Below are 25,438 nucleotides of genomic sequence, written 5' to 3'. Positions count from 1 at the left end.
AGAATTAAGCTCCAAAATTATCAACCTTGGAGATGCTATACATAATTTTGGAGACTTGATGAAAGTTGAAACTTCAGAGTCTAATGTCAATCCTAAAACCTTGTTATCTAGACCTATTTATGCCTTAAAGTATCATTTCTTGATAAACATACAAGTTCACTCACATGTCACATAACTATTCAAAGATAATGACATAAAGAGTGAACAAACAACTTTAAGGTTGAATCAAGGTACTAAGATTTCAGGAGAGAATTAGGCTAAAAAATTATCAACATTAGAGATGCCTTATATAATTTTGGAGACTCAGTGAAAATTGAAGCTCCAGAGCCTAATACCAACCCTGAAACCTTGTTATCTTGATCCACTCATGCCTTAAAGTTCCCTTTCATGAAAAACATACAAGTTAGACTCGCATGCCACACAACTATTCAAAGATATGACATAAAGAAAGAAAAAACAAGTTTAAAGTTGAATCAAGGTACTAAGATTTCAGGAAAGAATTAGGCTCCAAAATTTCCAACCTTGGAGATGCTATGCATAATTTTGGAGACTTGGTGAAAGTTGAAACTTTAGAGTCTAATACCAATGCTAAAACATTGTTATCTTTACTCATTTATGCCTTAAAGTGTTTGTTCTTAATAAATATACAAGTTGACTCACATGTTACAACAATTCAAAGATGATGACATAAATGAAGAAAAACAACTTTAAGTTTGAATCAGGTACTAAGATTTCAGGAGAGAATTAGGCTCCAAAATCATCCACTTGGAGATGCCATATATAATTTTGAGACTTGATGAAAGTTGAAGCTTTGGAGCCTAATACCAATCCTGAAATTTTGTTATCTTGACTCATTTATGCCTTAGAGTGCCCTTTCTTGATAAACATACAAGTTGACTCACATGTCACACAACTATTCAAAGATATGACATAAAAAAAAATAAGAAAAAACAACAACTTTAAAGTTGAATCAATGTACTAAGATTTCAGGAGAGGATTAGGCTCTAAAATTATCAACCTTGGAAATGCCACTTATATTTTTGCAGACTTGATGAAAGTTGAAACTTCAGAGCCTAATACAAGTTGACTCACATGGCACGACTATTCAAAGATAATGACATAAAGGAAGAAAAAATAAGCTTCAAGGTTGAATCAAGGTCCTAAGATTTCAGAAAAGGACTAAGCTCCAAAATTATCAACCTTGGAGTTGTCATATATAATTTTGAAGACTTAGTGAAAGTTGAGATTTCAAAGCTTAATATCAATCCTGATATCTTATTTTCTTGACCCATTTATGCTTTAAAGTGTCCTTTCTTAAAAAACATACAAGTTGACTCACATGCCACAATTATTAAAAAATAATGGCATAAAGAAAGAAAAATAAGATAAAAAATATGTTGATGAAGGTAATAAAAAAAAAACTGATCAATTATAACCAAGAATAAGAATTCATAAGCTTGTACCTTTTAAAAACAATTAAAGTGATTATGCAATTTTTTACATCAATTGATTCAATATATCAATAATCCAGCTGTAAACTTTAGCCAAAGTGTAGTCACTCAATCGCAAAACATAGTTGGTGACTGAATTATGATCTATTATTTAATTCATCTTGATTCAAGTAAACTTTAAATAAAGTTAATATCATAACTTATTTATTGGCTCAATTTATTTTAATTACTCACCAAAACTTAGTTAGATTCAGTTATTTTTGCACTCTAAATGTGACAATTTTGACCCATAAACTGTACGTTGTCCGTCCTATAAAAAATATATTATTGCAGATTTTACTATGACCAATACTTGATCCAACAAATTTCAACGCAACAAATTTCGATCTAGTTAATCATGACTCATGTTTTACTTGATTCATTTTGATTTATTCAAACTTATCCTAAACAGTTGTCACCCAATGAGGCGTCATTTATTTATAATTTATAAAAGGGATAAGGCACTACTATCCCCCTAAACTATACGAATCCGCGACTTTTTTAGCACAAAAAAAAAAGTTGAACCAAACTAGTATAAAAAAAAACACATTAGTAGGTTTCACGCACGAATTTCGTGCGTGAAAGGACCAACCTGCAAAAATGCAGCTTGGGCCTTTCACGCACGAAATTCGTGTGTGAAAGGGCCAACTTGCAAAAATGTAACCTGGGCCTTTCACGTACGAATTCAGGAGGCCTAACATCTAAAAGTGTCAGGAAAATTAACCTTTCACGCACAGAAACTGTGCGCGAAAGGCTTTTATCCTTTCACGCAGTAATTTCGTGCGTGAAAAGGCCTCCCTCCCCCAGCACCTTGATTTGACAATGCATTATTTGACCGTTTTAACACGACTTGTATTGCGCACCATTTTAATGCGCAATGTAACACCACGCATGATAATTTCAGGAATCTATGACACATAAAGCCTTGATTTGACAATACGTTGCTGCATTATTTGACCGTTTTAACACGACTTGTATTGCGCACCATTTTAATGCGCAATCTAAGTGTTGATTTGACAACACACTACGCATTACAATTTTGAGTGGTCTATTTAACTTGAAGGCTTGACGAGCGAAAAACTCATCAACTTCTAAGTCTTACAAGTCATTCAAAAAAAAATCAAACTTCATAGAAAAAATGTCTCAAAATGCTTCAACTGTTAAGGTTTCACTATTTTGGGATGGAGATATCGTCGAGGACAATTACTCCATTCGTTATAGTATTAAACCAAAAGCCCATGTTAAATTTCCAACAACTTTAAATTATGAAACACTAGTCAGTTACATCCACAAAAGAATGAAAACTACACCCATTGAGTTTGGAATCTTAATAGCTGGCAGATATCCACAAACAATATCAAACGGTGTAGTGCGTTATGGCATGCACAATATCAACGATGATGAATCTTTGAGTGATTATTTGGGATCGCCAGAAGAATATCATGATTTAGTATTCATTAATGTTTTTGAGATGTATGTTGAAAAGATACCTCGAGAAGAAGTCCCTCAAGTCCAGCCTATTCATGGTATCACTTATGGGGACTTTAGTTCTTATGGAGACATTTTGAGTGGTCAAGTCCCTCAAGTCCAGCCTATTCATAGTAACACTGATATCCATAGATGGTACGCATGTATATGGTGCCTACGACATCAAGCTCCTAATTGCAATAGGAATGGATGCCAATGGGTCAATATTTCCTCTTGCTTTCGCAATTGCCGCTAACGAGAGCAACGACACATGGGACATCTTTTTGACCCATTTGAAAACTCATGTTATTAAGGATCGTACCGGCATATGCGTGTTGTCTAATCGTCATAAAGGCATATTGCACAATATGGATAATTTACCGGGGTGGCAGCCTCCCTTTGTTTACCATCGCTATTGTTTAAGGCACTTGAAGGCAAATTTGCAATCAACGTTTCACAATGGCACTCTAAACAAATTGATGTGGGGGGCTGCGATGGAGCATCAACAACGAAAATGGGCTGCAAAAATGGATCTGATCAGGGCAGTGAGTGAACCCGCATATGTTTGGTTGATGAAGCTCGAAGTTGAAAAATGGACGCTTCATGCTGATGGAGGCAAAAGATGGGGCATGCTCACAACAAACAGCTCAGAGTCTTTCAATGGCTTGCTGAAATCTGCTCGAGGACTACCTGTCACCGCAATGGTGAGAATGACTTTCAAGCAGGTTGTGCAGCGATTTGTTGTTAGGACAAGGCAGGCTAGAGCGATATTAGCCGACGGCAGGACATGGATGCCAAAGCCCTTCAAAAATATGGAGCATTATAGAAAAAAAAGTGAGCATCACCAAATGACCGAGTATGACCCAATTCAACATGTGTATGAAGTTAGGACGGGTTATCGCAACGGTAAGGGTGGAAACGTGCATACCGTTTATGAGGCAACAAGAACATGCACTTGCGGTAAGTGGCAAACGTACCACATGCCGTGTTCTCATGCTGTCAAGTGCTTCGAGAGAATGAAAAAAACGGTAACAAGTTATGTGGCGGGGGAAGCAATATGGCCATGACAAGCGTTCGTGTGGGCAACAAGGCCGTGGTAGTACAAGCACTTCTCGAAGCAATAGAGCCTCTAGAACTTGAAGATTGTATTATTATTGTAATTTATTATTGTATTGCTTTGAATTAGTATTGTAATTAAATGAAATGAATTATTTTTTAATTAGTATAAACCTCTCGTATTGGATGAATTATTATTAAATCAAATATTTATATTTGTACATTCAAATATAATAAAACACTTAAATCAAAACCCTATAAATATGACAAGTTTCAAAACTTACTTCGGGGCACTTTAGAACCCCTAAAACGACGATCCAAACGTTTAGGTGAACTTGATGTAATGAGCCGACATTATTGTACGCAAAAAAAAAATATTAAGTTTTATATAAAATATTGATATTTTGGGGTTTTGAAACATGACTAATCTTTGCCCAAAGTATGAAAAAAAAATGTGATTTGAAAGGTAACACCAAAAAAAAAAAAAAACAGAAGAGCCTTAACGCACGAATTTCGTGCGTGAAAGGCCCAAGCTGCATTTTTGCAGGTTGGTCCTTTCACGCACGAAATTCGTGCGTGAAACCTACTAATGTGTGTATGTTTTTTTTTTGTACTAGTTTGGTTCAACTTTTTTTTTTGTTTTAGAAAAGTCGTGGATTCTAAATTATACCCGAAATTGCTACGACACACCTTACCTTTTCCTAGGTCCCATTACCCCCCTAAACTTATTTAAAACAGAATATTTACCCCCTTAAATGCTGACGTGGCAAGGAGAGTGTGTTTCACTCTCTTTGAGAGTCAGAAACATAAAAAAGGGGAAAACTTAATTTTTTTCTAAAAAATCTGTATTTTCTTAAAATATGAAAAACTGAATTGTTTGTTAAAAAATATGGAAAATCCGTTTCTTTTTAGAAAATAAATCTGGAAAACTTAGTCTTCTTATTAAAAAATTTGGACATTTTTTAAATCTGAAAAACTGATTATTTTTTTCTATATATGAAAATAAATCTAGTTTTTCAAATTTAGTTTTAAAAACGGGTTTTTCACATTTTAAAAAAATAATTAATTTTTCCAAAATTTTAGAAAAATTCAGTTTTTTCACATTTTGACAAGAAAAACACTTTTCCGGATTTTATTTGAAAAATAAAAGTGTCCTATGAAAATGAAATCATGAAAATCAAGTTTTTTAAAGACATCTTAAAAATATAATCAAGTTTTCCATATTTTAAAAAAATCCGTTTTTCCATATTTTAAAAAAATTCATGTTTTCATTTTTTAAACGGGTTTTAAAAAATATTAAATTTTCATTTTTTTTTTTAAAATGGGTTTTAAAAATCATTTTTTTAATCCATGTTTTTAGCCTCTTTTTTTTTTTAAAAAAAGGTTTCAAAAATCTTTTTTTTTAAAAGAAAATTCAGTTTTTTTTTTAAATTGACACTCTCCCATATGAGAGTGGGCATCAGCATTTAGGGGAATAAATATTTTGTTTTAAATAAATTTAGGGGGGTAATAGGACCCAGGGAAAGGTAAAGTGTGTCGTAGCAACTTCAGATATAGTTCATGGGGATAATAGTGCCTTATTCCTATAAATAAAGAAAAATTTTAAAATGACAAAGATACAGATGAGCCCACACACAACACACATCTCACATAGAAAAATGAGAGAAAGAATAGATGTAGAACTTACTTGAATCCATTTTGCAAGGAGATCTAATTGAATAAATCTCCAAATGGTTCATAAGTGGCGATGACATGATAAAAAGTATGAGTACATAAAAAGGAAAGGACAGGGCAGAACAACAAATCGGTTTCAAAAATCCTAATTAATCTTTGCTCTCAATTTAAGAAGGTATTCTACTATGTCTCTCCTGCTTTATATAAAGGGTTCCGAGTGCGAGGGTTAAACCCTAATTTTGTATTTTCCATGCGAATTTATATAAAGTTCCTTCCACCTTTTTTAAGGCCAAATGTATAGATAGCCCCCAACTTGACACCAAATGTTATTTAGACATCTTAATTTTAAATGTGATCAATTAAACACCATTAATTGATAAAAATATATCTCGTGAATTCATCAACCAACAATATCAAACAAAATCAAGCATGTGGCTTTTTACACACTAATAATTTGTCAATGACTTAACATAACGACACGTGTGATTTCAAGAAAAAAATATGTCTTGCAAACTCCGAAAAGACAAATGTTCCACTCCATTCTCTCCTCCCCAAAACAAACTAACGAACCACCATTTAAGAAATGTTCAATTGAACACATTAACTAAAAAGATGTGGAGTTGAACTTCATATTCCTAACATTTTGTTTAAACTGTACCAACATTTTGACCACTAAAATTAAATAATTGTAAGGTTCAAGTTTGCAAACTTAATTAGAGGCAGCGCAACAACGACCTGGAGCCAATTTTTGGTTGGATATGGCTCGCTTCTCCTCCTGTATGATGGTCTTCTCACGAAGTTGGGCATGGGTGGCCTTTCTTGGGTTCTACTCTGTCGTTCTTTGAATAACGAGCCCTTCTACAACCTGCTTACTTCTTTCGCTTTGCTTATCATATATTTGAAGCACCGCCAGTGCCCAATTGTCAATTCTTTATACAGAGTTTCGTCTTTACAATACGTCTGAAGGATTGTAAATGCTTTGTTCATCACAACAGGTGGGAATATAAATCTTTTCTTGAGTGAACCATTTCATTATTCCCTGATCAACTCATTGGGGCATTGGACGATGTGGTCCAACTCCAAAGGTCTTTTCTTGCTGTTGGTGAATTGGGTGAGGAAAGTATCCATCAATGTTGCAAAGGAACCTATGGGTCTCAGAGGCAAAATTATGTCCTAATCCAAGGTGGTCCTCGCAGATTGGATCTGAACTCTTTGCACATAGACACCTCATTTGCTTGCATTGGGATGTCTAAGGTTATCATTCGTTGTTGATATTAAGCCACATGATCAATCAGGTCCGTTATTCCTTCTTATTGTTTCATCTTTGGCAGAACGAACTTTGGTGACAATGCGGTGGTAGCTATTGGATCCTGAATGGTCCTTCCGCATAGCTATGGACTGACATCTTCTTTTTAGGAGGTGGCACGATAAGAAAGCATTCTAGTCATGCCTCCAATTCCTCAAATTTGCCGAGGATTCTCGTATGGAGGATATTCATGGGGCGTGGCTTACGAGCCACACATTTGGTTAGGCCATTGCTGTGGTTGGATCTTGCCTCTCGTGTGCCTCGCACCCCGTTGGCCGTCAGGATATATAGTAAAGTCATGGACCTCCGCTAGTCGCTACTGCACAGTTGGTCTTGTCAGGGTCTGGATCTTTTGTTAGAGTTTCGAGTTTTGCTACTTTAGGATGTTAGACTATTCGAGTATTTTCAACATCAATTCTGCCTTAGCTAGCCTTTGCTTCTCCGTCTCGTCATTTTGGAGCTTGAAGAAAGTTTGGAGGTCTTTTAGTTTTTCCTCCACCACTTCTATGTCGATTTTGATGTGCTCAGGGGACAAAGATGTTAGAAAAGCGTATGTCATTTTAGCGCTGAGAAACAAAAAGCACGAAAAAAAATTAACGAAATTATATTAAAAAAAACCTAAGGTTAAGGAACGAGGCCTATAGCGGAAGTAAGTACGAACAATAAGTAAATGGTAGATAATAACGAAATGGAAAGAAAAAGCATAGAAGTCTTATTGATATCCTTTGAATTTGTTAGGTACGACGTAATGTTCACGAGTTAGAGAATTAAATTTAACACTAGGGATCGTTTCATAGGGAATGTCGTGGGTACAAACTATCAAAATATAAGTTGGAGCTCTCAAAGAACAAAGTGTAATGCTTTTTCAAAAAAGGAAATACGATCTCGTGAGAGAAAAAATAGATAGTGAAAGACTAAGTGTACAGTAGACTTGGTTGGGATTCAATTCCTTGAAGCTTGCTTACATTTATAGTCGTTAGGGTGCTTGGGGTTCAAGGCTTCGGTTAGTCTTCTAAACTACATCGACTATAATATCGTCTACCCGATCCTCGCAAAGACTACTGAGGAAGCTGGTTAGATGTGTGTTCTATCCCTTAAGACTTGATCAAAGACAGTTAGACGGATCCGTAACATCGCTCATAGGATGGATGCTCTGCCTGCGGGGGTTGGTATGCAGGTTATGGCCCTCGTCTCCTTTGTATGGGGTTGTAGATTATGGTACGACTGAGGGACGAGCAAATTTAATGCTTGGTCCATGGAGTGGGGGCCATCTCCGGGCAATCGTATGTCCGAGTCACACTCTTTCAGCCAGGCTAAGTTAGTTTCAGGTGCGTGTCATTTTTGACCACCACATACTTCATAGGAGCCTTACATAACCTTTGTATGTTAGGGGTGCTAGCTGAATCTGAATAGAGGATCACAATTTAATATCGTTACACTTGTGTGATAATATCCCACCAAACAAAGATCAACTGGTATTATTTTGAGCTCGTCAAAAATATATTTTAAACTGTAAGCGCATAATTCAACATAGTAAGTGTGTAAATATCTCATAATAAGTAAATCATGCTTACTTAAATAACATTACATTATGCTATCATACCCAAAATGCAGTCAATTTCAACATAATTACTAAATCATAGGCCAAAAGTGAAAACATCATATCAAGGTAGACATGTATTTATCCACACACAGGCAAGATTATCTGAAATCACATTATGGGGAATTAGCGTGTATTTGGTAAGGAAGGAAAATGTTTTCACGGAAAATGAAAAATAAGTGGTTTTCTTACTTATTTTTTAGTATTTGGTAATTAGTAAATAAAGAATATTATCCAAAAGCATTTATACATAATCTACGCAAACACTATATATATGATCAGAGACGGATCCATGATTTAAACTTTATGGGTTCAACCTTTTAAGATTCTTAGTTGAACTCCTTATATTTTATAAGTTATGGGTTCATGTCTACTACTTATTGTAATTTTTCTTTTTACACATAAATTTATGCTTTGTTTCGAAAGTTGGGGGTTCTATTGATTATTGAACCCCCGCCATCAAGGCTACATATGCCCCTGTATGTGATGGGACAGGAGTAGGGGTGAAAAAGAGATCGGCGAAGGCTCAAATATGCCCCTAACCTTTGCGAAATTGCACACATATACCCGTCGTTAAAAGCTTGGCTCGAGTATGCCCCCAACGATTTATTTGCACCAAATCTGCCCTTATACTAACGGTGCCCAAAAATCGGGTCCCCCTCTTTTTTTTGACCCGTACCCGAGCCCCGCCCGAACCCAACAAATTAATACCCATTCTCAGCCTTTTTCTCTCATTTCACTCTCTCTTCTTCACCTCCTCTTCAATGGAGACCGACCCATTTCACCAAAAAATTAGGGTTGTAAATTCCTCTTAGATTGAATGATATTTTAACTAGTTTAGCTTTATTTTTTGATTTTGTTCATTATTGCTCTTGAAATGTCTGAAAATTCGAGCTCGTCAACTGGTCGGGTTTGTGGTTGTGGAGTTGCTGCACTCCATTTGACTTCGTGGACTCCAAATAACCCCGGTAGACGCTTTTTCAGGTGCCATAAGCCCGATGTAAGCTAGCTCTTTTCTTTTTCATGGTGTAATTTGTTTTGTGGTTAATTTTCATTTTTTTTTATTTTGCCGTTAATTTTCTGTTTGTCGAAGGCATTATCTTGTGGATACTGGGTATGGGAAGACAAAAAAAATTCAACAAGAGCTATCCAAGTGATCAACAAATTGAAATGTGAAAAGGATGCTCTCCTTAGTGAAAACAATATTTTGAGGAGTGAAAACAAGTTTTTGAAGGATAAAGTTGAGTTTCTTCAACTTGAAGCTTTGAAGGAAATTGTGGATGAACTTGAGGCGAACTCTTCAACAATTCATAATGATGATTTTAAGGAAATTGTTGATGAACTTGAGGCCAATTCTTCAACTATTGATAATGTGACTTTTAAAGACGTTGTGCATGAGCTTGAGGCTTCTTCTATTGATAATGAAGATTTTAAAGAAGTAGTGGACGTGGTTGATGCTTCTTGTATTGGCGGAAGTGTTTGGAATTTGTCGATAAAATTTTATGTTGTATTATTGTGTTGCTTTGTGTTTAGTTACATGTTATGAGGGAAGATTTGAAAAATTGATCTAATGTAAGGGTTGGAACATTTGGTTTGTGGCTTTAGTAGTTCTGCTATTTAGATGCAATGCGATGCAATGGTTTCGTTGCTAGTGTTAGGTAATGTTTTCGTTACAAGTGTTTTTGATGTTAGGTAATCTTATGTCATGGTTTCGTTGCAACTCTTTTGACGTTTGGAATGTAATGAAAGTTTGATCCCTATTGTCAGGTCGTTAGCGTCGAGAAATTTTTTCCAGCCTTTACATAAGCGCTTGTATCTGCCAACCTTGTACTTCATGTAGTATGCGCCACCGTTGTAAAGCACGACTGCTTCGCGGTTTTATCTTGGTAGAAATTGAAAAGCATCAGGAGGAAAGATGAAATCGTCATTTTCAACGTACGATTTGGTTAATTTTTTGTCAAACGTCACTAGAATGTTGGTCATTTTTGTTGGAGATAGGGCTGCCTAGAATGCGAGAGACAAAATGAATTTTGTGGGGTGTGTTAACAAATCTGAGCAAGGCCCACTAATTTATAGTGCATTGTGAGTTATTACCTTCACCAAATAAATGAGTAATTGCCAACATCTAACCCTCCAACCAACTATTTAATGGTTTGACCACATAAATGTCCCTATCTACACGGTCTTGGCAACATACATCCATAAAGGTTCAAAGTACCAAGACATTGGCCACTGATATTCATATTCACATTCACATTCGCATCCACTTTCATAATCACATTCACATCCACATGTCAACAGTAACAGTCAACTGAAATTCATATTCACATTCACATTTAACCTGAAATTCATAATCACATTCACATGTCAACAGTCGACATGTCAAATGTGTCAATGAATTCACAAAAAAACAATCTGCTACAGCAGCTAAGATAAGCTAAGATAAGCTTAAAGGTTGTCCATCAACCATCATTAAACACTTGTCCAAAAAGGTAACCAAAAAGTTGCAACACATGTTATACTCCAGAATCTGCTACAGCAGCTGCATTCCCTTTTGATCCAATCTTCTTCCTCTTTCTTCTTGCTTGAGTTTCAAGCTGCCTGGGTGTAAGTGCCGCATTGCCTCCCCAAGTTGTTTTAGTTGGTGAATATGGCAAGTCTGTGGGCATTGACACTCCATCAGCACCTTCAATAAACTGAATTCTTCTTCTACCAGTTGGTGGCCTCACTTGCAGCTTTCTTGCCTTCAGTATTGTTTGTGACTCAGAGATAAGTAAGGGCCGCAGCACTGGATCTTCCTCATGGCCAATATCTGGACCATAGGCTTGTGATTGTTGTGTGGTGGCTTGAGAAGAGTCTTGTGTCATATCTTCAGTTGCAGCATCAGTGTGGAAGAAATCTTCCAACCAGTCATCAAAGTCTTGAGCTTCGGGTTGTGTGGAGGATGATGCAATGTTTTAGGCACCCTTTTGCTTTGTTTTATCAACCTTTTGTTGTTAACAAAGGATAAATGTTTAAGAATTTTACATGAATAAATTCTGAATGGAGAAATTAAAAGACTGTCTTACCACCTTGAAACAGCCTCTAGCATTATGGTTCTCTCCACCACATTTGCTGCATGTCATAACCAATCCCCTTCTTGATAGACTCCACTCTCCCTTCCTTTTCCTTGCTTCATCAGGTTCTCTATTTCTTCTCTCTTTAGGCCTGCCCACAGTCTTGGCAATATCAGATGGTTCCATGGCTTGAGCTTCAGTAATCTTCCAGAACTGTTGTCCTCTAACAGGTTGCAACTTGTTCTTGTAAGTCAAGGAATATGCCTCCTTGCTGTAGAACCAGTGCATTTCATCCATATGTTCACCCTTCAAAACATATAAATACTACCAAGTAGTTAACTAGAAAAAACTTCTAAACCAAAAACAAAAAACTTGCATTACACTAATTTGATACCTTGTCATACAGGATAGCTTTGATAGCATGGGGGCAAGGGATTCCAGATAATTTCCAAACTCTACATGTGCATCTTTTCTGTGAAAGATCAACAATATGCCTATCTTCACCTTCAGATATTTCGTAGCCATAGTCACCATTATACTCAACCTTGCAGTAGTGAGCAATTGCCCTGTAGTCATTATACAACTTCAGAGATTCTGGACTAAAGTCACATCCCATTTCCTGATTTCATCTTCATTTTTAACCAACAACCTCATAACCTTTGTCCTAATTTCCTCCAGCATCCTAATGATTGGAATTCTTCTAGCTTCAAGAATCCATGAATTAAATGACTCAGTGAAATTATTGTCAACCATCATGTTTTTACACTTAGTGTCTAAATATGCTCTACACCAAGATTGCGGAGGATAGTGTAACAAATCCTTGGCAGCAGAATAATTATCTTCCTTGGATAATTCACCCAACTTTTTGAGTTGGTCTTTGAAATCTTCTTCATAAGTGCTCCAAGCACACCACCACATCAACTTCTTCATTTGTCCACTTCTCCACTTCTTTTGCCAATTGGCCTCAATGTGTCTCACACAGTATCTATGGTGTGAGTTAGGCAATGTATGCTTCACAGCATCAACCAATCCCTATGACAAAAACAGAAACACACAGTGAATAATTTGATACTAAATCAAAAGGAAAACACTCAAAAAACTGAAAATGTTACCTTTTGCATATCTGAGATGAAAGTCACCCCTAGTCCATCTTTTAGTTCCAAAGACATCTTCAAACACTCAAAAAACCAAGTCCAAGTCATGGTTGTTTCTTTGTATACCACAGCCCAAGCAAGGGGATAAAATTAGTTCATGGAGTCTTGAGCAAGGGCCACTAACATCTGACCCTTATATCTACCCTTCAGAAATGTACCATCAACTCCTATCAATGGTCTCAACCCACCTTTCCAACCCTTCTTTAATGCATTGAAGCATATGTACATCCTCAAAAATTTTCTTTTACCTTCTTCAAGAGCACTTCTTGATATATTTATCACAACATCAGTGCCAGGATTAGATTGTCTAACTTCTTGCCCATAAGCCTCAAGTTTCTTGTAATCATCAACAAAACTGCCCTCTAACTTCTGAAGAGTTAACAACTTGGCCCTTTTGAGCTTAGCCTTAGTCACATTTAAATCAAAATTATTCTCCAACTCCCCTCTCAAGTCTTTCACCTTGTACTTAGGATTGCATTGAACCTTTTTCTTAAACAACTGAGCTAAAGTATTCTGATCAGCCCTAGGATTCTTGAAAGCTGGTTGACATGTGTGTTTATCAATAAAGGTCTTAATGCTCAAGCAAGTACTATTTTTTTTGTTATCTGTTGAGATATACAACCTAAAGGGGCAACCCTCCTGACATTTGTAACTAGCCCTAGTTCTATCTGTTTTTTTTTTTAAAACCAACCCTCTCTTATTGACCAGTGCATAAAAGTTAACTGCAGATCTAGCTTCATAAACATCCTTGAAAGTCATACCTATCTCTAACTCTTGAAACTGTTCCAACTTATCAGTTACAACCCTCTTTTTTTATTTCACTGACACTTCATTATCTGCAGAATCAGATTCAGAAGAATCATCTGATTTTTCTTCATCACATTCAGAGGCTACATCAAAGTCTATGGAAAAGGTTTCTGTGTGGTGAGTGATATTTCGAGCAAAAACCTTTAGTTCAGATGCATCAACAGCAAAGAAGTTAATATCCTTGAATTCTTTAGAGAATAAGCATTGTAGAGTCCTTATACCCTCATCAGCAGTAACCAAGTAATACCTCCCGGAGGGGCCAGTCACTAGAAGCTGCTTAGCAACTCTAAACCCACAATGTTTTGTAAATTCTTCACAAACAGATTTATAAGTAATCATACAAGCTTCACAACCAGCCAAAGTGTGCATCAACTTCCTATTATAGACTATGTCATGTGAAAAGATCCAATTACCCCATAGTGGAAGACCAGATCCACTTTCTCAATCATCTTCACGGACAGCACATGAAAACAATAGAAAAAGCGGACACAAATGGGGGACCACATCAGTAAATAAAGCCATAAAACATCAAAACCAGACAAAGTGTTCCCAACTACCAAAACATCACCACCTTTAAAGGACCACACCAGCTAAAAAAACACACCTTTAATGACCAAATATTTGTTCTTTAGTATATAAAGGTACACAAACAGCTAAAAGAGGAATACTTTACTTGATTATGAACCACAACAACCTAAAAAAAATCAACTTTAAACGTACACAAACAACTATAAACAAGAATAAAATACTCGAATCTCAATTACTACATAAAACCCTAACTGAACCCACACACAAACACTAGAAAAAAACACTAACGGGCATATTTAAATCAGAAATAGATGCCTAAAAACACAATAAAATACTAGAATCTCTCTTACTATATAAAACCCTAACTTAATCCACTCACAAGCAGTTCAGAAAAACCCTAACTAGCATACAAAATGATAAATAGATGAAATAAAAACTCAGACTTTAGCTAATACGACCGGAAAACAACAACGACGACCCTTCTCCGATCAAACAGCAACTCAGACCTTAGCTAATACGACGGGTCGGTCTCCATTGAACAGGAGGTGAAGAAGAGAGAGTGAAATGAGAGAAAAAAACTGAGAATGGGTATTAATTTGTTGGGTTCGGGCGGGGCTCGGGTACGGGTAAAAAAAAAAGGGGACCCGATTTTTGTGGGCACCGTTAGTATAAGGGCAGATTTGGTGCAAAAAAAAACGTTGGGGCATACTCGAGCCAAGCTTTTAACGACGGGTATATGTGTGCAATTTCGCAAAGGTTAGGAACATATTTGAGCCTTCGCCAAAAAGAGATCAACGTGAAATGCCACTTAAAAAAGTTGTTTTCTCTGCCCCACAAAAGAAGTCATTTTTCTCATTTTCTCATCAACCAGTCACGCCTTATTACTCGCTTTTAAGTCTTTCTCTTTTATTCAATTAAACACTTACTGCAGTTCAGTTCAGTTCAGTTCAATTACCGTGTTTTCATTATTCCTCAACATGTACAAGTTCCTTTACCAACTTTCATTTGTTATTTGCAAATGTCGTGAGTTTCACTATATATAAGTAATTTTAAAAAATCATAATCGGAAAACAGATTCCGGTCCTTGTGTAATTGTCTTAAGAAAACTGAGAATTATAAGTTGATAATGCAATAATTAGCTAACTCAGCAGACAAAATCTTTTGCCAATAGTTATTAAAAGCCCTTTTTTGTTGGCATGAAGAGGAAAATTAAAGAAAAAAAAAACAAAAAAAACCTGTGAAGTCTGCCCATCTGGGAATTTGAAGTGGTCATAATATGAGCATGGACTCATGGATTTTCTGCTGTCTCCTGGTCTATGGAGCATTTGATTTGGATTAAAGTAGGGGTTTCGAAAACATATGGCTGCCACAAAAAACTACTCCCCTAGGATAAAAAATAAAAAATAAAAAAAAGTTCATTTAGCCTATTTTTTGGGTAAAAAAAAATGTACACTTATTCAATCAAGAAACAATAAATTTTATCTTTTCAGATTTATCCCTATTAAGTGTTACGTGATCGGATCTTAATGCCTATTTAATTAGGGGTAGTTTAGTCAATTTACATATTTTTTTTCTTGGAATGAGTTGTTTCTTAAGAGGTGTGCAAATGACTGAGTGGACTCTATTTTCGATCCGGAGGGAGTATTGTTGTTTGGCAGCTGGTTTAATCGTTTAGAAGCGAGTTATGCAAGTATTAAATTTTGTATAAGTAATATTGTTGGGCTTCTTTAAAGACCATTAAATTGTTGGACTTTAAAGATGAAGTGTACACGAATGCCCCTATTCGGGGGTGATCTTTAATTTTTGCCCCTCAAATTGTCGGTCTTTAATTTTTATTCTTTAGTACTTTAAGTAACAAAAACGTGGCTAAAAATATCCTTGACATTTGGATCCTGGGTTCGAACCCCAACTGTCACGACCCAAATCTGACACTTAGGCCGTGACCGGGCACCTGACGAGCTTCTACCCATAAGGTGAACCCTCTAAGCAAATCATGCGAAAATTAACGAATAATATAAATAATACGCAAAGTCTCATAATATAAAGAAAAGTGCGGAAGCGAAATACAAATACTGAGTCTTGCCCATAAACCCCATAAAAATGTCTAAGTCATGGAACTACTAGTCTGAATATAAAAGTACGAGACGTAGCTCGGAATACTACTAAGTCAACTAAAGAAGAAGAGGCCGCCATGATCTAATGGGTCTTTGAAATGTCAAATTCTCTTCAAACCATCTCCAATAGCCTCAATCTATTTAATAAGATAAATAATGGGTTCAAAATTAGTCTAGGAAAACTAATCCCATTATTATTATAAAATACCTCGGATTCAAAGTCCGATAACTGTCCTGCTATTAGTCAACTAACCCTTTTAATCACCGACATAGTCAAAAACTCAATTGTTCTAAGAACGTTTCTCGGCAAGATATGATAGGGATCCAATTTCATTAACCATTCATGTCCCAATACGTGAGTTATATGGTCCATGCCTTATAATACTAATTCAATAATATTTGCAGATGCCAAACTAATTCCCTAAGTTTAAAAAGAATGCAATCTAAAAGGTATTGTTCATTGTTAAATAGTATTTCTATTACCAAAGCCCAATAAACACATTCATGGCTTCCGCAATCATTTTGTCCCCTCAGGATGTTTTTTTTTTTTTTTTTTTGGCATTATTCTACAAGGAATTAACTGTAGGCACTACCCATTCTAGATCCATTAATGAAACATAGCTATGGAAGGAATGAAGTGTAGTACCTGAATGTGATTGTTCGGAATGAATGAAGTGTAGTACCTGAATATGATTGTTGGGAATTCTACTCTTCCTCGCCCTCACGATGCTAATTCTCTCGTATGATGCTTCCTGTTTTCCCCTCGTAGCATTTACTTTTCTTTTTCTCTCTAGAATGAATAGTTTCCTCTATTCACCACATATTTCTAAGGGCAATTCGCAGAATTGCCCTTTTTTTGGGGTGGTATTTAAATTTTGCCCCTCATATTTGTGGTCTTTAAATTTTTCCATTCGGCTAAAACCCATTGGTTTCGGGTTCGAACCCCCGCTCAGTCAAAAATTTTAAAAAAATTTGTAAAGCAGAGTTTAAATTTCGCTCTGCCCCCTCTGGCAGACTTTTAGTCATGTTTAACTAAAAATCTGCCGGAGGGGGCAGACTTTGCCTTGAAACATATATACGTATTTTTTTTTTAACTTTTCAAGGTAAACTTTTAGTAATGCCTTAACTAAAAGTGTGCCCCATAAAACATAACTAAAAGTATGCCCCATAAGGTGTAAGTTTTACTTAAGGCATAACTAAAAGTTTGCCTTATAAGACAAAGTTTAAATTTTGCTATGCCCCCTCCGGCAGACTTTTAGTTGTGTTTAACTAGAAGTCTGTCGGAGGGGGCAGACTTTTAGTTGTGTTTAACTAAAAGTCTGCCCCCTCCGGCAGACTTTGCCTTGAAGCATATATATATATATATATATTTTATTTTATTTTTTACTTTTCAAGGTAAATTTTTAGTTATGCCTTAACTAAAAAGTGTGCTCCAAAGACATAACTAAAAGTATGCCCATAATGCGGAACTTTTCCTTAAGGCATAACTTAAACTTTGCCTTATAAGGCAAAGTTTATGCCTTAAGAAAAGTTCTTGCCTTATGGGGCATAATTTTGTTATACCTTAACTAAACTATGTCTTAGGAAAAATTCTGCCTTATAGGGCAGACTTTTAGTTATGCCGGATCCGGCATAACTTTAGCTTTTCCGTAAAGATTGTATGCTGGATCCGGCATACACTCCCCCAGTCCTGCCTGGCGAAATTATTTTTTTATTTTATGCCTGAGCGGGGGTTCGAACCCAGAACTTCATGTATTCGCCCACCTTTCCAAGCAAAGGGCAAAACTTAAAGACCACAAATATGAGGGGCAAAATTTAAAGACCACAAATTTAAAGGGCAAAATTTAAAGACCACCCCAAAAGAAGGGCAATCCGCGCAAAAAAATGTATTTCTAAGGCCAATTAAGTGAATAGCAGGGATGGTGGGCTTAGCCCATTACTCTTACCATTTATTAATAATTAAAAATTTTCCCTTAACTAAATAATCCTTTAACCCTCTGACCAAGTAAACTAATAATTCATCTCATACCTTATTATACTTATAAATGACTCTTAACTGTAAACATATAAATACACATGTAATTTGTACTTACCCACTTAAGTAAGCCATACTTAAAGAGTTAACTCTAAAATTCACTCGTAAAATATCAGGTTGTTACACCAACAGAGTTAAAAAAAAATCGCAATGCATAAGTTGTTATGAAATTATACCTATTCGCTATGTAGTTACATAGAAACTATGCCGGACACGACAAAGGTTTCTATGAAACTACATAGAACCTATGCCTATAGGCATAGTTGCGAAATTAAGGCAGAATTTCATTTTCACGAACCTTTGCCGGACAAGGCACAGATTCAATGTAACTTCGGTCGAATAAGCATAGGTTCATAGAAACCAACCTATGCCTTGCGAAAATTAAAGACCAACGAATTGAGGGGAAAAGATTAAAGACTAGTCCATATGAAGGGAAGTCCACGCAATTTTTTGATTTGGGAAATATTGAGAAATAGAAAACAGGGAATTGCAATTTGAAAAAGTTATTTTTTACAAGTGAACTTTATTCCTAGTTAGTGAGGAAAAGCAAAACTTGTGTGCTTATACATAGAAACACTTCTTCTAGAAGAGAGTCTCCCTCGGCTATCGTAGCTCGGCTCGATTTCAGCTTTAATCGAATGATGTGCCTTAAGAACACACAATAAATTATGTGGTCTGAGATATTTTCTTACATATATGTCTTTTCCAGTTTACGATTTACTGGGTTTGAACAAGATTACTAACGAATATCGCATTTGGTAGCTGGTTAGGAAGTAAGTTATTTATATATAAAATTTATACGATGTTTGGTTTGTAATTTAGAAACCCGCACAACTAATACATGTATAATTATGAAGGAATCTATGATTATTGAGTGAAATAACTAAGACATAAATAACTAAACTTTGCATAAAATAACACATCAATTCTCTGATATCAATACATATATTACTAATACCAGGGGCGAATCTACCCATTAAAAATGGATCACGAGAGCACATGGTCACCCGATTAAACTCGGTATATTATATAATTTTTAAAATATATCTAATATTAACTGAAGGAACACATGATCAAACTAAATTGAGTAGGGCATTGGTTACTTATACATACACAACTCTAACCGGTACTCAGTGACCCCAAATTCTTAGCAGATTCCGAACCGAAGGAAACCAAACGCGGTAAATAAGGAGTGGGCCACAAAGAGCTCTCAGGTGTTCTTTTTTCAATTGATTACAGCGTGGATCTTCGATTACCCAAAGTGGCCCCTCTCTTTCTTGTATAATTGCATTAAGTCCTCATAAGTTGTCACTTGTCAATATTCACTACTTACCCTTCTCTTTATCCTTCGGGGTCAATCTAGTTGGTGAACTAGTTTAATTTTATTGAATTACTTTAACGGGAGATCATGAGTTACCTAAGTTAGATTTCATAATGTACTTGATAAATAGCGATATACACTTAGATTACACCCCATGAATCGTACGGGTGATATTTTTCTTAAGAAGCACTGTTGATATATGTAGCTTCATATTAGGAAATTTTAAAATTAGAAGCAATGTAGCCCTATGAAATCTAAACTCCAGAATTTTGATAAGGATCCAACTTGACGAAGTTAAGTCCATCATCTAATTTGGATCATGAAAGATTTTTAATAAGTTAATTCATTTTAAATTGCGATCTCTAAAATATTAGTCCTTGAAAGACTGAAGTAGCATCCCTAGATCACGTATTCTGTGACTTTATTTAATTATAATCCAAAATATCATTCCATTAATTTTTTATACATAAAAGTTATGGAATGCAGATTTCTAACAAAGAAAGGAATACCATAAGCTGTACACTAGTCCATCCGTTTCCATTTAAGTATCTTATTTTCTTTTTTTATTTGTCTCAAAACGAGTACCTCTTTTTATATATAATAAGTTGACAATTCAAACATTCTTCATGACGAGTTTATAACTACAAGATTCAAATTATACACATTTTTAATTTAAAACCACAAAATTCAAAAGTCACTCTTTATTTCTTAAATTCCATACATAATCAAACTAAGACACTTAAATTGAGACGGAGAGAGTGCTTTTTCCTTGTAAGACAAAAATTGAGAAAGTATAAGGGCTCGTTTCGTATGAGAGATAAGGAATAATTAATTCTGGAATTAAATTTGGGATGAGTTATCCCATTTTTGGTTGGGATAACAATCATGAGATAATTAATCCCGAAATAATTAATCCGCGGATAGCTTATTCCCAGCCAAACGAGCCCTAAGTGATAAGTACCAAAACACACGAAGGGTAAAATAGTCAAAGCAAGAAATGGTAAGAAAACCCAAGGACCAAGATTCTGATTAATGTCTGTCTAGATTAACCCGCGCACACTTTATGCTACACCTTTGTCTCCACCATTGGCTTTTCCCACGTTACAAACCTCACTTTGCCTCACTTTCTTTCAAATAAAAACTATACTTTCCTTTCTCCCCTTACCAAAAAACACCCCCCAGGCTACCCCACCCCCTCGTCACCACCCCACCCCACTATTCAAGAAAACCCTTTACTGTCTTCACTCTCTCAAACCCCAAATCCTCCCATTTTTTCTACTAAAACAGAAAAGAATCCTTTTTGTTGTTGTTGTTGTTGTTGTTGTGTTTCTGCAACTTCTTGCTGTGGAACCAAGAAAAGTAGTGTAGTGAGGTAAGAGGGAAAAAGGGTATCTTGAAAAAATGCTACATTTCTTGTTCCTACTGTTGAGCTTGAACTTCATCTATCCAACAACCTCAAAATCCACCATCGAGCCATGTTCCAACTCTGACACTTGTTCATCTCTTCTTGGTTACTCTCTTTACACTGACCTTAAAGTTTCTGAAGTTGCTTCACTTTTTGAAACAGACCCAATCTCTCTTCTAACTACAAATGCTATAGACATCTCATATCCAGATGTTGAAAACCACATACTTCCAGCTAAACTCTTCCTTAAAGTACCTGTTAAATGCTCTTGTGTTGATGGGATCTTTAAGTCTGCTTTTGTTCATTACAAGAGTAGACCTTCAGATACTTTGTCTTTAATTGCTGATACTATCTATGGTAGTCTTGTTTCTGCTGACCAGATCAAGGAGGGGAATCCTAATGCTGTTGGTCCTGACCCTTCAGTGTTAAATGTTGGGACTAATCTTTGGATTCCACTTCCTTGCACTTGCTTTAATGGGACTGATAATAATCTTCCTGCTATTTATATGTCATATGTTGTTAGACCTGTGGATACTCTTGCAGGGCTTGCTGCTAGGTATTCTACCACTCTTACTGACCTTATGAATGTTAATGCATTGGGTGGTCCTTCTATTAAGGAGGGTGACATTCTTTCCATTCCCTTGTCTGGTGAGCAACCCACTCTTTTTCCCTTTGTTTTTCTGTTTTTGTGTGTGTGTGTTTATGCTATGTAGGGGGTCAAACTGTTTGATTTCCATCTATAATATTCAACTTTATGTATATTGTATGTGTATCTGTGCTTAATTGGATCTTCAGATACTTAGTAGGCGTTTGGCCATAACTTCCAAATATTTTTCACTTTATTTGGAACTTGTGAAGTTAGAATTGTGTTTGGTTATACTTTTTGCAAAGGAGAGAAGAGAGCACTTTATTTGGAACTTATGAAGATGGAGTTGGAGGACAGGTTTTGGAGCACTTTTCTAAATTTGGAATCCAATTCCAAGTTGGATTTGGAAATTTTATAACCAAACACTGATTTTGAAATAAAGTGAAAAGTTTTTCCGGAAAAAAGTGAATAATTCTCATGGCCGAACGGTTTGAAAGAAACTTGGATTATTCAAGCTATATAAGTAATTTTGAATGGGTTGGAAACATATTATGAAGCATGTGCATCTACATTTAATGTAGCTTCTTGGAACTCAACTTTTGAAGGGCCAATTTGGTGAAGGAGGCATGCATGTCATGCTATTGGAAAATATGTTCAATGTGGGTTTGTGGATGTTGTACATATGAAAGAAGGTTCCCTATAACCTTCTAATGAATATATAGGATGTAATTTGAACCAGTGTTATCAAAGACGAAAAGTGCAAAAAAATTCTAAGGTCCGTTGGGCCTTTAGGTGAAAAGTCAAAATAAAGTGTGAGCTTTAATGATGAAAGGCGCAAATGGAGGAAAAAATACAAATATGTATGTATAGTCCAAGACTAATAATTATAAGCATGAATAACAAATATATAGGCAAAGTAATTGGAGAAAAATACGATAAAGTGAAATATCAATTGCTTAGTGTCGTTTCTTCACTGTTATGCTCATTGGCAAGGAAAAAGCATGCCTTAGAGCCTTAATGACAACATTGAAGCGCCTGCTGAGCTAGGCGAAGCGCTCAACAAGATTTACGCCTTGGTTCAGGGCTTAACGCCTTTTTTTTTTTTGATGACATGGGAACCTGCAGCCGCTACCCTTTGTTGGGTGCGCACAGGATAAACCCAGCTCCTGTGCAATAGCTCGCAAACCACACTGGAGGGGTAACCCGCACTAGGCAAGCTCCGTGCGACCAGCTCGACCCAAAAGGCAAATCCCTTGCTGTCGTAGGCAGGGGGTTTCGAACCTGAGACCTCCATTATGAAAGCCCCATGCTCAACCAACTGAGCCACCCTTGCGGGTAGGGCTTAAAGCCTTTGATAACACTGATTTGAACTAAAAAAGATTTCATGTCCTACATAAGAACCCTTCTTTGTGTCTACCTTTTTTCCCTTCTGTAATCTAATAAAGCAATCAGTGACAATGGTTATAACTGACGTTTAATGGTTATAACTGACGTTTCTTTTAATAGTTGATGTTATGATAAGGCTTATAAAGCAAATCTGAATACAAGTTTGATATGTTTTTGGGCAATTTCGTTTTTTCCTCTTAAAAGGACATGATCTTTCTTTGATATTCTTGGTGAGAACTGCTTAGAATGACCGGTGTGGTTAGACTTCATAATTCTAGGTCAGCAGTTGAGTGTCACCTGTAACACTCTTTTCTCTTCTTCTTGACACAAGATGTAAGTGAAATACTTAAAGTTCTTGAAAAGACATGTTACAGTAGCATAAGCCTAGAGTAGCATGTTGAGAGTTTTTCTTGTCCATTTTAGGTGTGAACATGAATCCTTATTCGTAGATTGGATATAACCTTTCTCAATTGAGTAATATATCGTTTCTGGTTAAATCAGACAGATACTCTTTCCATTTTTTATAGTTCAGAAGTATTTCTTCTTCTGAGTTTTCATTGTTTTGTGTTCTTAATTCTTCTTGAGTACTCTGGTTGGAACTGCTTTATAAGAGACTCCATAACAATGCTCTGCCATAATATTTTAGTGTTTGTAAACAAGGATATAACTTAAATTATGTTAACTTAGCAGCAGCATTGCAGTAAGCTACTAGATTTCTTTGATGATAGATGTTTGATAATGATAGATGCTGTTTCTTCTCTCTGCAGCGTGTGCATCTAGCTTCTCGAGAGCTGCCTCAGATTATGCCTTATCTGTTGCGAACGGGAGCTATGCTATTACAGCTGGCCACTGTGTGCAATGCAGTTGTGGACCAGGGAATCGGAAGTAAGTCACAATTTCTTTTGCAGTTATCCATGTCTTTTGGAAGCTGTGATCATGATATTGCTGGTTGTTTTGCAGTTTGTACTGCACGCCAGCTTCCTTAGCAGTTTCTTGCTCAAGCATGCAGTGCAAGAACAGCAATCTCATGCTCGGAAATGTTACTGTACAACAGACTGGCGGTGGTTGCAATGTGACTTCTTGCAATTACGGTGGCCTTATTAATGGAACCATCATTACTACGTGAGCATCGTACTTCAATTTTCTGCTCTTAATTGCTTAGCTATTATGGTCTCTGATTTCTGCTGCTTATGGCCTTTTAACACTTTGTATGTCTTGTGCTGGATGCAGATTATCCTCATCTCTTCAACCTCGATGCCCTGGTAAATATTCAATTGATAATCCTTTTTATTTGGTGTTTTATGAAATATAGAGACCAAACACAAATCTGTGCAGCACATGCATTATGCTACAAATTTCTATACGAATATTATAATATGCCGCATGAAAGACAACTTATAAGTCAGTCAGTTATATTAGGTGCTGAGGCATTTCATTTAAAATTTAGAACTCCATCTGCGAAACATACTTGTGGCTTGTTATGACATCTTTTCAGCAGTTCATTTCACTAGACTGTGCAACAAATGTTCTTTTGTTTCTTTTGCTTAACACAACAAATGTTTTTCCCAATTTCATTATTCTGCAATCAACTTTTTTTTTTCAGGACCCCAGCAATTTCCTCCACTTGTTGCCCCACCTACATCAGTGGGCCCAGACTTAATGTTTGCTCCTGCCCCTTCACCTTCTGAATCTGGTGGTGCTCCCATGAATGGTCCACATTCTCCTGTGGTGCCCCAATCTGGCTCAGTCATAGCGTTTCCACCTTCAGGTGGACCAAGTGGAAGTTCATCTTCTGCTTGCTCGTTGGACCCTTTTGCTAGTTTTCCGATTGCAGTTTTCTTGTATTTGTCTATGAAGTACGCGATCTCACTTCCATTATAATCCTCATGTGTTGTGGATGACCAGGTGAGGGAGTTTTCCCCTATTAGATTAAAGAGGAAGGATGTGGAATTTTTGTGTAGTGTATTTTTCACTTGAAGATTGTCGGGTTTACTATTTATTGCTCCCAAATTGTGAATTAATTTTGTGATTTTCTATTTTTTTTTGTTGTTGTGTGAATTGTAATTCTAACCCTCATGTATGACCATTGATATCTGTGTATCTGGTTTTGCATTGTCTATTCTTACGCTTCGCACAATACCTTGTTATAATGAAGATGCAGAAAAAAAAAAATTAAGGGACCAGCTTCAACAAAGTTTTCTTCATAAACTTAAGAGTTGGAGGTATCATATATTATTGAAATTACATGTCTTTGGACAGAGATGATATTCCCTTGAAGTTATCTGTCTTCTTTGCGTCTTTTTGATCTTCTTGCTGTTAGATTTGAACTTATACTGCATGGAGCTACATATAGCTTTTTTAATCCCTCTTTGATTATAAATGTTAAGGAAATGTTTTAGAGAACCAATTTCATCTCCAATGGTGGGGCTCGTGTTAAGGTTCTTTAAGATTTT

At 36.1% G+C, this 25,438-nt stretch overlaps 3 protein-coding genes across 3 annotated transcripts; 1 reads left to right on the top strand and 2 right to left on the bottom strand.

Annotated features, from left to right (window-relative positions):
• Positions 1-11,616: 11,616 nt before the first annotated feature.
• On the bottom strand, positions 11,617-12,851 carry LOC132628838 (uncharacterized). The gene is made up of 4 exons (XM_060344602.1): positions 12,762-12,851; positions 12,299-12,681; positions 12,044-12,215; positions 11,617-11,955 (listed from the first exon to the last, which is right to left on the bottom strand). The coding sequence occupies exons 1-4, from the start codon at positions 12,849-12,851 to the stop codon at positions 11,617-11,619; spliced, it is 984 nt and encodes a 327-aa protein (XP_060200585.1).
• Positions 12,852-12,893: 42 nt separating this feature from the next.
• LOC132628837 (uncharacterized) lies at positions 12,894-13,562 on the bottom strand. The gene has a single exon (XM_060344601.1). The coding sequence runs from the start codon at positions 13,560-13,562 to the stop codon at positions 12,894-12,896; it is 669 nt and encodes a 222-aa protein (XP_060200584.1).
• Positions 13,563-20,727: 7,165 nt separating this feature from the next.
• Positions 20,728-25,104, top strand: LOC132627006 (lysM domain-containing GPI-anchored protein 1-like). Its single transcript, XM_060342054.1, has 5 exons — positions 20,728-21,661; positions 23,753-23,870; positions 23,946-24,107; positions 24,216-24,247; positions 24,589-25,104. The coding sequence occupies exons 1-5, from the start codon at positions 21,010-21,012 to the stop codon at positions 24,864-24,866; spliced, it is 1,242 nt and encodes a 413-aa protein (XP_060198037.1). The 5' UTR covers positions 20,728-21,009; the 3' UTR covers positions 24,867-25,104.
• Positions 25,105-25,438: the final 334 nt, after the last annotated feature.

Source organism: Lycium barbarum, chromosome 2 (assembly GCF_019175385.1).
Source record: "Lycium barbarum isolate Lr01 chromosome 2, ASM1917538v2, whole genome shotgun sequence".
Lineage (NCBI taxonomy): Eukaryota > Viridiplantae > Streptophyta > Magnoliopsida > Solanales > Solanaceae > Lycium > Lycium barbarum.
This window is presented reverse-complemented; position numbering and strand designations above follow the sequence as displayed.

Coding starts and splice junctions, on each gene's coding strand:
- LOC132628838 (XM_060344602.1), bottom strand. CDS start 12,851: ATGACTTGGACTTGGTTTTTTGAGTGTTTGAAGATGTCTTTGGAACTA. Junction 12,682..12,761: donor TCATCTCAGATATGCAAAAG/GTAACATTTTCA, acceptor TTTTTGTCATAG/GGATTGGTTGATGCTGTGAA. Junction 11,956..12,043: donor AAGCTATCCTGTATGACAAG/GTATCAAATTAG, acceptor TATGTTTTGAAG/GGTGAACATATGGATGAAAT.
- LOC132628837 (XM_060344601.1), bottom strand. CDS start 13,562: ATGACTTTCAAGGATGTTTATGAAGCTAGATCTGCAGTTAACTTTTAT.
- LOC132627006 (XM_060342054.1), top strand. CDS start 21,010: ATGCTACATTTCTTGTTCCTACTGTTGAGCTTGAACTTCATCTATCCA. Junction 23,871..23,945: donor TGTGGACCAGGGAATCGGAA/GTAAGTCACAAT, acceptor GTTGTTTTGCAG/TTTGTACTGCACGCCAGCTT. Junction 24,108..24,215: donor AATGGAACCATCATTACTAC/GTGAGCATCGTA, acceptor TGCTGGATGCAG/ATTATCCTCATCTCTTCAAC.